The sequence below is a fragment of the Falco punctatus genome (assembly GCF_963210335.1).
Source record: "Falco punctatus genome assembly, chromosome: 3".
Taxonomy (NCBI): Eukaryota; Metazoa; Chordata; class Aves; order Falconiformes; family Falconidae; genus Falco; species Falco punctatus.
In genome coordinates, this window is record NC_137582.1 from 109,002,750 (window position 1) to 109,015,440 (window position 12,691).

The 12,691-nt window shown below is 55.3% G+C and overlaps 1 protein-coding gene across 1 annotated transcript in view; it reads right to left on the reverse strand.

Annotated features, from left to right (window-relative positions):
- Positions 1-435: 435 nt before the first annotated feature.
- EPHA8 (EPH receptor A8) overlaps positions 436-12,691 on the reverse strand; it is a 71,763-nt gene continuing 59,507 nt past the window's right edge. Inside the window, 13 exon segments of the mRNA XM_080379614.1 lie at positions 436-1,358; positions 2,731-2,886; positions 3,270-3,460; positions 4,701-4,850; positions 7,215-7,424; positions 7,809-7,870; positions 8,494-8,679; positions 9,532-9,657; positions 10,140-10,188; positions 10,190-10,256; positions 10,902-10,998; positions 11,476-11,638; positions 11,817-11,941. Coding sequence (XP_080235740.1) covers positions 1,244-1,358; positions 2,731-2,886; positions 3,270-3,460; positions 4,701-4,850; positions 7,215-7,424; positions 7,809-7,870; positions 8,494-8,679; positions 9,532-9,657; positions 10,140-10,188; positions 10,190-10,256; positions 10,902-10,998; positions 11,476-11,638; positions 11,817-11,941 — 1,697 coding nt within the window. The 3' untranslated portion in view covers positions 436-1,243.

Genomic DNA, 12,691 nt, shown 5'->3' on the forward strand with positions numbered 1-12,691 from the left:
GGCACATCTGCATCTCTGCAGCCAGCTCAGCCTCTCAGACCAGCTCCACAAGGCTTTGGAGACCACTGCTCTGCACCAGGCTACCAAAAAAAGATGCTGCTGTGGAGGAGAGGAGAGCTTTGGAGGAAAGGCCAACCTCCCAGTCACGAGGCTCACCAGCTGGGTAGTGCTGAAGATCCTCTTTACCTAGAGCCCCTGTCCCCAGACACAGAGCTGTGTGACTGCAGCTGGAAATGCTGCTCAGGACCCCTCTACAGATGACATGGCAGCCCCAGGCATAGGCAGATAGCATGGTAATGGGACAGCTCTTGGGTTTCTCTAGGGCAATATAAGAACACAGAGTTGGGCAGAAGTCTCTCTGTCCCTCCATCATGTGAGATGGGAGCAGACTCTCCCACTCCCCTCTGCTCTGGTACAGCTTTGGGAGATGCTTGTGGCCATGCCTGGGCTGCCCTGGGATGCGATGGTGGATCCAAGAGGAGCGGTGCTGGTGGCTTCAGGAGGTGGATAGCCTCCTGCAGCAGCCTGGGGCTTCTGGAGGCTCCAGTTAGCAGACACTGGCCAACTCTCCTCCATGCTGGGGAAGTCTCCTCTGCATGCAGAGCCAGCTGTTCCTGGCACTGCCACCTTGTACCCTGTCCCTTGCCTTCCTGGGCTTGGTAGAGGTGGACCATGAAGTCACTTGCAGGCTGGTGCAGTTCAGGAGGTCCAGGCTGGAGTACACTGGAACTGGGAGGCACTGGGAGCAGGGCTGTCTCTGCTGTGTGGCAGCCTGTGGAGCCCTCCTCAGTTCAGAGATCCAACAAACTGCCCAGCTGTCAGATCCAAAGGAGCTGTGTGCCATGGCAAACCCACTCCCACTGCTCCTGGTATTGCTGTTGCATCTGATACCCCTCCAGCTGCAGGTGCAGCTGGGGCCATCCTGCTGGCTGAAGGGGTTACCACCTGTCCTGCATAGTTATGTGGGGACCCCCAGTCCCACAGGGACATGGTAGAGGATGGAGAGAGGCATGACCTGTCCCTAGACCACTTGGAAAGCTGCTCCCCCCTTCAGCTAGGGGAAGGAGGCAGCAGGACCATCGAGGTATCTGGAAAGCCGTGTTTCCACTGTTACTGAAATCAAAGAGATGCTGGCAGGGCTCCAGGTCCTGGTCTGGTGCCCCTTTTCCTGCTCACCACCCTGCTGCCCCTTTGCCAGGGTAAGTGTTAAGGAATGCCCGATGCGGGTCCTCGAAGCTGATGATCAGAGATGCCTCCTGGGGCCATTTGTGTTCAGCAGCTGAGATCTCATGGCCTGGATGCTGCTCAAGATCTTCTTCTGGTGGCCCATCATAGTGATGCCCAGACTCCGAACGTCCCTGGAGAACAAAGACACTGTCAGACACCCCACAGGCCGTACCTGTGCCGGGTCCCGGAGGGACACTGCTGCTCCCGGTGTGTGCGCACCCCATGGGCCAGCCCAGGACCTCATGTCTGGCTCTTCTCCGCTTGCCCATCAGCACAAGGCTGTTGCTGCTGAGGTCCAGGAGCATCCTGCCAGGGACAGAGAGGCTGCCATTCCCTTGGGCACATCCTCCTGACAGAGCTGCTGTGATAGCCCTGGGGGGAGCAGGGGGAGGATCACTGACAGGCTAGTAGGTGACAAGATCGATTCTCTGAAATTGGATTCAGTTTTAGCGAGATGTCCTCAGATAACCCAGTCAGAAAGACGGATGGATGATGAGCCTTCCCCACTCAAAAGCTTCCCTGATGTGCATGAGAAACAAGGATCAAGATCAGCTCAATCCCACAGCAATGGCCCCAAGTACAGCACCCGATCAGTGCACATGACAGCCTACATCTCTCCATCTTCTCTTTCACAGGCTCCTTCTCTACCTGCTGCACCTCAGCCAAGGCACACACCGTCACTGGAACTGTCCGGCAGCTCCATGCCTTTTCACAGGGAACAAGTCTCCTCATAGGTAGAAAAGGTTGGTGCCAGCCCTGGCACTGATGCTAACACCAAGGGATGGGGAATGTAAGCCCAGAGTAAAAGCAGGTACAGTTGCCATCTTTTCTGGTACCACTTGAAGCATCAGCCACTTTGGTGATGCCCTAGACAGGTGGCAGAGCAGGAGGGGTCATGGGACACGTCTTCCCCAGCTCTCCTTACTTAACCCAGCCTTAGTCACTTGGCTGTGACCTTCTACTCACACCACGGCCCTGGACAGAGCCTCCCTGCCCGGCTGCACTGAGCAGGGAGCCAGTCCAGCACACTGGGGTCTGAAGAAACTGAGGTGCCCCCCAGCTCTGGTAGTTTCCCAGTGATCCCAGAGAAGCTGCCCCATATGGCACAGCCACGCTCTGGTCCAGGCATGCCTTTTGCAGGGGACACAAAGGTGAGAAGTGCAAGGAGATGGCAACCTCATATCTGACCTTGCTTTGATCTGGAGGTTGGATTACACGGCCTCCTGAAGCATCTTACAACCTGAATTACCTAGGAACCTATGATGACATTGGAGAGCCACCACAGAGCACCAAAGGTGACTTGGTACTCACACCCTCTCAGTACAACTCCAGTTTCTCCCAGAGGTCAGCACAGCCTTGGTCTCAACACCATTTGCTAAGGGCTGTGTCTCTGGCTTCAGGGACCGACTAGATCGAGCAAGCCAAGGCAGGACGGTCACTCTTTGGGGCTAGTGGGGCGGTGCAGGGCAACCCAACTGATGCTGTGTGTTCTCTGGTACTCACTCGATGTCCATGCGCATCACCATGCCCAGGGAGGAGTACCCTGCCATGGCAAAGTTTTCCCGGTAGTGCCCCAGCCGGATGGAGTCCAGCCAGTCCTCCACCGTCAGGCAGCTGGCCAGGTCAAGGAGACCCCTCTCAAGGCGTGTTTGGGTAAACCTGGGAGCAGGACAGAAGGGATTAGACCAGGAGGTATCAGTCCTAGGTGGCCAGGTTGGGAAGCCCACCTCCAAAAGCCTGTGGCCCTGCAGCTGAGGGCAGGACAGAGCCCTGGCAGGCTGGTGAAGGCAGGCACATCACTGCGTGGGCACTGCTGCACGTATTGACCAGACCCTGGCGTGGGGATGCCACAGTGGGAGCAAGGCAGGAAAGTACAGGATGAGTCCCAATGCCCCCGAAGACCTGCACCCATGTCTGTGGTCGCAGGGGAAGCCACTGCTGCTAGAGGTGGATAAGAATATCCACGTGTGCTGCAGCCCACGCGCTGTGCCCAGCACCAGCTGTCAACCCCTGCTCATTGTGGCAGCTCAGGCAGCCCTTACCGGTTCACAGTGGCTGTGCACTTCAAGTTGTCTGGGTTGCGGATCAGCTTGTCCAGGATGCCGACAATCTGGGAGAAGCGTGGCCTCTCGCTGCGGTCCTTCTGCCAGCAATCCAGCATGAGCTGGTGCAGCGTCGTGGGGCAGCCCATGGGGGCAGGCAGGCGGTAGCCTTCCTCCACCGAATTAATGACCTGGAAGGAAGCCACACACCGAAGTGGAGCTGCACCCTCACCCGGCTCCCAGCACCCCAAACGGTGGCACACAGGGCAGATTCCTAGTGCATGAGCTGCTGGGGCCATCAGATGGGGAAGCAGAGGGGGTCATACGCAAGATTCATGCTAAATGACATGTGAACTGCCAGCGAGCTTTGAGCAGTCTCTGTGCAGAGCCAGAAGCAGACTGGATACCATGCACATACCAGAAATCACTGCTATGGCAGCAGACTTATTAGTGAGTGGTCCAACAGGTCTAAAATACTGAGCTTTCCTCCAACAGACAAGCCACGAGAGCTGCACGTGCTTTCAGTTGTTCTACAGCCAGGGCTTGTCACCAGCAAGGCTGGAGGGAGCCCTGCTCGAAGGGACCGTGCAGAGGAGGCAGTGTAAGCCATTGCGTCCCTGCCTGCTGTCACAAAAGCCACTTTCTAAAATCATAAAAACACTAGGGAGAGAAGGGACTCTCTGGACTCCCAGAGCAGGGAGAAGGCAAACAGATTTATAGTCCCTGTAGGTAGGAAAAAAAAAAAAAAAGAGAGAGAGAAAAAAAAAAAAAAGAAAAAAAAAAAAAGAGGGAGTCCTGTGGTTCTGCAGAGTCAAAATACTAATTTTATTGCCTCCTTTTGGCAATTTTGCTCCCACTTGTAGCCAGGAATATAACCTACATTTTCCTACAGCTTTTATGCTACTCTTGAGGTTAGAGTGACTCCACGTAACTCTGACAAGCCCAAAGCCTGCTGCCGGGTGGTGAAGCCTGGAGGTCTCAGCAGCCTCCCCTGGGCAGTGGGAGGGATGGACCGGCAGCACTGGGTGCAGAAGGGACTGGCAGGCTAATGCAGCCAGCCTGCCGTGATTCCAGGGCAGCCCTGACCCCTTCCAGGGAAGGAGAAAGGTGACACACCAAGTGCTGAAGCTCTCCAGCCAGCAGAAAGGCTTGTACCGAGCAGCAGGCAGGGATGGGGAGACCCACAGTGCCTACAGCCAGGAGGAGCCGCAGCGCTGCAAGGGGAAAGGCTGCGCAGCGAGGTGATGGGCGACGCACTGATGTCCCCACGGAGGGGACAAGCACACCGTGCACAGCGCTGCGGGGATGTGAGGAGAGGCAAGGGCTGCTCTCGGGGTCCCTTTTTCCCAGCCCCCCCCCCCCGCTAGGCTGGCCTGGGGGAGGGCAGGAGGAGAGGCAGGCTTGCCACCATGCTGCCCCGCATCCACTCACGTCGCGGTTGGTCATGTTCCAGTATGGGCGCTCGCCGTAAGCCAGCACCTCCCACATGACGATGCCGTAGCTCCACACATCACTGGCCGAGGAGAACTTGCGGTACGCGATGGCCTCCGGAGCCGTCCAACGAATGGGGATCTTCCCCCCCTAAAAAAAAAAGTGAGCGACAGTGGAGGCTCAGAGCATGCAGGGCTCGGGCACCCCTACCTCTCTGCAGCTGGGACAGCAGGTTGGACAAGTGATACGCTGGGATGGCATCTTCTGGAAAGGACTGAGGAGGCAGCTTGCACAAGATATGCCTAGAGGTGTACCTGAAGGATGACTTCAAGGTGATTCCAGTAAAGCAAGGAGAAAGCTGTGCTGTTTTGCAAGGTCATCTTCATGCACGCCTCTGGCCCTCGGTGTTGAAGAGAGAGGAATTCAAAGTGATGAAGTGGGACTGAGGGCTACTCGAGTGCAACAGCACAGAGCACAAGCAGAGAGCCTGACTCGAGCAGACAAGGAGAGCGATGGCATGTGCTCCCTGTCCATTACCTCTCTGGCCGGCAAGCACTGAACAGGAGGACTTGTTGAATTAAAGGACCATGCTGACAAAACCCAGAAATATATAGGCTATGGATACATTTAAGCTGGAAATGTAGTTGCCAGCCCTCTGAAGAGGGAAGTTGTGGTGTAGGGTGTGTTTCCCAGACCAGCTAGGGTAAGCACGATGTGCCTGGGAACAGCTTTCAGGTATCCCTGTCTAGGGAAAGTTGCCTCCCCCCGAGTCCTGCCTGCTCTGGCACACTCCTTGATGGGGACTGAAGATGAATGATGTGTCCTGTGGGGAAGTAATACCCTGAGCAGGTCGAGGACAACAGAGGTGGAACACAGGATACCATCTTATCACAAGTTTCTGAACAAGAAAGTACCCTCATTTTCAGGATACCCTGAGACCTCACCAGAGATCTCATGCTCTTGATCCTGTCGCTGCACCCTTGAGCTTCAGCTCTGTCCAGACTGCACCTAGTCTTCCTCCAAGCAACCAGCTCTGGTGGGTTTCACTGTGCCAAGATGTCTCAAAGACTCTGTGACATTCCCGGTGGCTGCTCCATCCTCTAGTGACCTTCCTGCTTGCACTCATAGGGGGGACATGAGACAGCATCCCTGGAAACTGGGCAGGATTGAAAAGGGTCAGCAGGTAGGTTAATACATGAGCTCTGGTCACTCAGGTCACCTTCCTGACCCAGTGTGGCCACCGACATACTGTCCCTGGAAACTTGTGCACAAAGAGTGGGAAAAAACTCAGATTAGGGAAAGTTCAGAGGCTGGCTCGGTGGGACGAAGGGCAGACTATGTGTGTGTCTGTAGGCCACAGACAGGGAGATGGGCGGCTTCGACATCAGCAAGCCCTAGCTGACCTTGGGCCCCTTCTTACCATTCCTCTAGGAGTCCCAAAGCCAAGATGTGGAAGATGCTGTACTTGAACCAAGCAGCAGGAACCTTCCCCAAAATTAAAGGATCTGGAATATCAAGTGATTTCTTGAGATACCAAAGGGAGCAGCTGAATGCAAAGACACACAGGACTCTTTTTGGCTCACTTTCCACTTTGCTGAAGTCAAGCCAAGAGCTGAAGGCCATGTTCTTCAGGATGGGCCACTGTGCACTCATCCCTCAGAGCTGCAACCACTTTGGGCCATGGTCTGCATTGCCATCAGCTACTGCAGAGCAACCTGAAGCTCTTTCTGCTTCTCTAGTCTTGGTCCTTCTGAAAAATGATGCTCAAACTCCTCAGCTGCAGCTTCAAACTGGCCTGCATTAGGAATCATCCATCCACCACATTTTCCCAGCCAGAGGTGTGCCTGTGGAGCACACTAATGCCTTTCATGGCCAGAGAGAAGCAAAGAGAACATTCCCTCATTTTGCCTCTGAGGACCTCCAGTGGAGGAACACACCAAGCTCTAAGGCTGCCAGGTTATCCAGAAAAATCTTAAAATGGCTTCACAGATGAAAGTATTCTACATTAAAACAAAATTGCTTATGTTGCAAAGCCAATTGCTGCCCTTTCCACACCTCTGAATGAGGAAAAGTCACATGGAAAAACTAGTGTGTGGCCACACCACCGGGGAGCGTATTGTAACACCCACCTACTGCCCAATGGCCCTAGGACAACTGAAGACATGGATGGAGCTACACAGTCTAGGGAAGGGCTCCAACGGGGACGTGGGAGCATCCCTGTGCAGTGGGCCATGCGTGCCCACGGGAGCTGTTGGCTGGGGAGGTTTGATGAGCTCCCTGCTCTCCCGCCCTGCTTCTCTTTTTTTTACTTCACACTTCAGCGTTGGGATGTCCTTGCATGAAGGACAATGCATTAAGGCTCAGAAGCTCTTTGTGTTCATGCTCTTGGTTCAGGTATCAGCAGCAAGGTGACTAGCTCCATTCCTGCCCTGCCTAGCTTGACAGTGTCTGACTCTCCCACCACAGTCACTATCAGTAAGGGTCACCAAGACTGCAGCTCTAGGAGCCACGCACCGTGGTGGTGTACGCGGCATCGGGGTCATCCTCCAGGATGCGTGAGAGGCCAAAATCAGACACTTTGCAGACCAGGTTGCTGTTCACCAGGATGTTGCGGGCAGCCAGGTCCCGGTGCACATAGCCCAGGTCAGACAGGTACCTCATACCCGCTCCGATGCCACGCAACATGCCCACCAGCTGGATGATGGTAAACTGCCCATCACGTTTCTGGAAAGAAAATAACCCAGAGTTCATTTGTGGTTTCCACCAGCATCCTAGAAATGCTGCCTTTGTTAAACTAACCCCCTGGTACCTCTCGTCTTTGGCTTACTACCTCCTCTAACCACAGCCCCACTCTTCTGCCTCCCCAGCCCCCTTCCAGCCCTCCCAGTGCCTCGGACATGTCACTCAGGCAGGTGTCCCTGCCTTTGCAGTGCCACGCTGGGGAGCTGGCTGCGATGCCCTGGATGCTGGAGATGTGACAGCCCTGAGCACACACTCTGGTACAGGGGTTGCAGTGGCCGTGAGGCTGAGAAGCAGGAACCAGCCTCTCCTCCAGCCACATAGCCTAGGGGGATGTGCAATGAATAAAAATACAAAAGAGCTCCTTACCCTGAGGAAGGTGTCTAGCGAGCCGTTCTCCATGTATTCAGTAACAATCATTACCAATTTGCCTGCAGAAGACAAGGGAGGTCAAGTTAGCAGAGAAGTCACCTTCCTCCGGGAAGCCCAGTGCCAGGCTTTTGCTTGGAGAGACATGAATCCAGGCCTGTGGATCTCCTGCAGCCCTGCAGAGCCGTCTCAGCCCTGCACCACGCAGGACAGGGACAACGGTGGGGATGTGGCAATAAACCTGAAGCTTACCCTTCCCTCCAAGTGCTATTGATGTGGCTAGGTCAGCTTCATTATCCTGCTGAAATCTGCATGCCATTAGCATACCGCTTTGCATCAGAATGTGCCTTTTTGGAGGAAGACTTCAAGTAATGATTTAATACAGACAGCCTTTAAAATAAATGCTAACGGGTAGGACATCTCCTAAACTGATGAACCTGACCTGGGGCACAATGCGGAGCAAGGTGGGGAACTGCCACGTGGAAAGTTTGTCCTGTAAGAGAAGGCGAGGGGGTGGGATGGAGGTGACCCTGGCTAAATGGACATTTGATGACCCAGCAACCAGGGCAGCTGAAGGATGGAGCACACCCAAAGTGAGCCCTGATCCCCGTCTCCCAGGGTGCCCAGAGGGAGATGCAGCCGAGTTCTGCCCCACCGTAGCATCCCATCCCTGCCAGCCACATACTCCTGGTCACCACCCCCTCCAGGTGGATGACGTTGGGATGGTCGAACTGTGCCATGATGCTGGCTTCGCTCAGGAAGTCCCGTCTCTGCTTCTCCGTGTAGCCTGCTTTCAGTGCCTTGATGGCTACGGGAATCTCCCTCTTCCCCGGCAGCTTCAGGCGGCCGTAGCACACCTCTCCCGACTCCCCTGCAAGGCAAGGGAAGATGAGGGCATGGGGAGCTCCTCAGCTTCTTGCGCTGACTCACCAGCACCAGGGATCACCCAGTCTGCTGGGATGCTCACAGCATGCTCCAGCCCCTCAGGACTCCTGGGCTCTCCAAGTACAGAAAGTACTCGTGCCACCTCTGGGAACTGGGCAGAAATAGCAGAAACCAGTTCTCTGCTGCCTTTTACTGAAGGCGGTGGGCCTAGAGTGGTGATTACAGTGGCCCTCGCTTTACCACTTTTAATGAACAAATTTGGGAGTCTCTTAAAGCAGCAGGGATGTCTCTCAGCCACGCTTCCTAATGCTGCTCAGGGGTAAGCCCTTGGGGTGCTGCTGGTGAAGTTCCTGCTCTGTCTCTGCCCTGTGCTTCCCTGCAAGTCCCTGCTCCTATGCAAAAATCCCTTTTGTTCTGAAAATTTACCATTTTTCCTTAGAATTCCATTTGCATCTTGTCACCCCAGCCACTTGCTCTGAGCTTTCCAAGAGGGTGGCCACGTTGGAGCACCCATGCAGGACAGGCTGAGCCATCTGCTGTGTCAGCCTGAGCTGTCAGTGCCACGCTGGCTGACAGCAACCCTCTGGCACCAGGCTGCCTCCAAAGAGTTTATTTCATGCACCAAAAAAACCCCCAACCCAAAAACCTAAAAAAATCCCAGTGTCTCCATGAGTTTGACCTCAGAAGGATAAGGAGCAGCTGAAGCCCTGGTGGAACGCTGTGCCAGTGCTGCACAGCCTGCTACGGTCCCAGTGAGCCACGAGGACGGCACAACCTCGGACCATGAATTGCCCTGAGCAGATGCAATGCAAAGAGGCAGCCTGGCCCAGGGACTCACCAGACCCAATGACCTTCTCAATCTTGATCCGGGAGGCCTCGATTTCACGGGTGAACTCATGCACGGCTTGGCAGGGGTCCTCGTATGTGTGGGGATCCACATAGAACTTGGACTCGGGGAATTTCACTGCCGGGTTTCAAAAGGGAGAGAGGAGGTAAGCTCCTTCAAGCAGCCTTGCTGACAAGTAGGGGCACCCAGCAGCTGGGCAGAGGATGGGCAGGGGCAGGACTTCTTGGGTTGACATGCTGAGGAGCCACAGAGGCTGCAGCTCCAAGGAAATCTAAGGTGCTCTTTGGCATAGTAGTGTCCTCAGAGCAGGCCAGGACATGGCTATCCAGGTCTCCTCCATGTGATTGTCCCTCAGCATCATCCCCCTGCTCCCACCCCTCACCTGTGATGAATTTTCTACTCTTCAGGCCTGCTGGTGTCTGGGAGGAACCTGCCACAGTCTCATCTCACGCTGTACAACCCTTCAACCCCATTACCAGGCTGCCCCTGGGATCAGAGCTCCTGCTCAGCTCTCCTAGACACATCCCCAGAAGCAAGCAGTGGTCAAGCCCCTCCCCCCTGGAAACCACAGCAGTGCCAGGAGGTCCCTGTCCATCCACAGGGCTGAGGTCCCTCACACCCCAGGGGCAGCAGCAGGGGGGGTCCTACCTTGCCCATTCTGATAATGCATCTTCTCCTCATCGGAGTCTTGGAAAGCTTTGCTGTACCCACAGTGCCTGCCATGGGGACACAAGGGTCAGAAGAGGTGTTCCCATCCCTCACTCCCACAAGCAACCCAAAAGCAGGGTGGAAGGCGGTGCATGCAGGGCTGTAGGCAGCCCAGGAGGAGCTGGAGCTAACACCTGGTCCTCCACCAGCTGCATCCCCGCATCTTGCTGGACAGACACTTTGGCCTGGAGCAAGATACTTTCCAGGTGCTCTCCAAGGCTTGGCAGCTCTAAAAGCTGCAGCCCTGCGGTCTGCTCTGGGCAATGGCATGTGTGCTCCACATGCCTGGCTCAGCCATGCTGAGATGTAGCACACACAGTCCCTCTTGGCTCTTTTTGATGGAGAAGAGCTGTCTCCACTCCCCCTAGCCCATCCAGTCAGCCCTTGTGCTGGTACTGGTATTGCTATGGCTATCACTGTTGCTGTCACTACTGCTATTCAGCCTGGTGGCATTAAGGGAAGGTCTGGAGATTGGCTTTGCCTCAGGGAAAGTGGAGGCAGGGTGACCCCTAAACAAAGTCTCTTGGTTGCTTCTTAACCCCTGACCTACGGATACTCTGGGCAAACTGAGAGGAGAAAAGTTGCACCCAAGCTCTCCCATCCCTCCTGCCCCACTTGGTGACAAGCTGCCCTGACCTCCAGAAAACACTTACCTCTTCTTGCAGATCAGGACCACCAACAACGCAACAAGGCCAGTGATGAGTGTCAGGCAGATCCAGACGATCGTCATTGTGTCGTACCGGAGAGAGACTGGAAGAAGCAGGATAGGAACGAGGAGAGCTGGAGTAGGGAGCACTTTGCTGAGCTCAGGAACTTCCCTACCCTGCTGGGGTCATGGTCTTCAAAGATAAAGTGCCATCCCCCATCCAGCCTAACTTTTGGGCTCTCCTAGTGTACAGGGACCGTTTACACACAGGGAACCAAGCACAGATCTGGGAAAGCCACGGTGATACAGCAAACCAGCGCACAGAGGAGCCTGGAGCCTCAGGACCTCTTCTTCAGTCTTTTCTGCCCTAACTGCTATGTCCTTCCTCCCTCTTCTTTCTAATGTATTAGCACATCTCAGGAGGGCAAGGCCAAGCAAGCCCTGCAGGCTGAAACTGCAGGAGACGTGCCTCCAGCCTCACTCCCTGTGTGGCAGAAGAACAACGGCCAGGGAGAAGGACATCACCACCCCCCATGCTCCCTACCCCACACTTCCCACATCCCACAGCCGCACACACTCACCTGGCTTCCCCGTTTCCACCTCCACAGTCTGACTGAACCTCCCGCAGCCAGCAGAAGTGCGAGCCCGAACCTGGAAAATGTAGCGGGTTGCAGGCTTGAGCCCAGAGATGGTGGCAGTGGTGCCCTTGGATTTCAGCGTCGAATAGCTCTGCATTTCCTTGTCCTGGGGAAAAAAACACCACCAAAAAAACCTTGCTGCATCAGCACAGCAACCACAGTCTTCCAAAATGGTCCTTTGTGCTGGCTGATAGCAGCAATTGTACCAGCAGGATTTAAACCATCATGCCCCCATCTAAATCTGCCATGCTGGGACCGCTCTGCGGCACTCAGCTCAGCGTTACCTTCTCATAGTACTTGATCTCATACTCCAGGATGATGCCATTGGGCTGGTCTGGCTCTTGCCACAGCAAGGTGACGCTGTTCTGGCCCGTGCTCTCCTGGTGGACCACCACCACCTGGGACGGGGCTGGGGATGCAGACAGCAGAGTGTTAGGTGCCTGCTGGCGGGGGTCCTGCATGGGTGGGAGCAGCAGGACACAGCAGCAGGGAAGGGAGGAGCTGGAGCCCCAGGCAGGACCCCTGGTTTAGACCATGTTTCTGTTTTAATTAAAGCCATGTGGAGATGAGTGCTGTGAAGGGGCTTGCAAACAGATTTTGCTCGCTTCAGTTGCCTCAATCTCTTTCCCACGGAGCAAGCAGGCGCTGAGGAGATTAAAGAGGAGGGCACTGTCCCAGCATAGGCAGGAGGGGACAGGCTTTGATCCAGAGCCAGAAAGGAGGCTGTAGAGACCCCAGAAAGACCCTGACCCCCCTGCCCCACCTGGGTAAGGGGGAGAGAGGGTAATTGCCCAGAGGGGTGATCAGGGGCTGAGCATCAGTCTAAAGGTGCCCTGGGGGTGGTCTCCTGCCCTGAGATACTTGTCATCTGCCTGGGCCTGAGTTAGGAGCCTGTGAATCAGTCCTTTACCTGCCATTCCTGAACTGGAGCTGTTGCAGCTGGGGGAGCCAGCTCACTGGCCTTTTTTCCTGCTGGAAAAATCCCTCCTGGAAGGACCCTAGGATGTGTGGTGGATGCTGCAATGGCCAAGCACAGCCACTGGGTCCTCATGGAGACCCATCTCCATAACCATGAACTCATGGAGAGGGTTCAGGCACCACCTGTGACCCTAACCACTGGGTGAAAAAGGGTATGTGGCAGCTTTGGGGAAGATGGAGC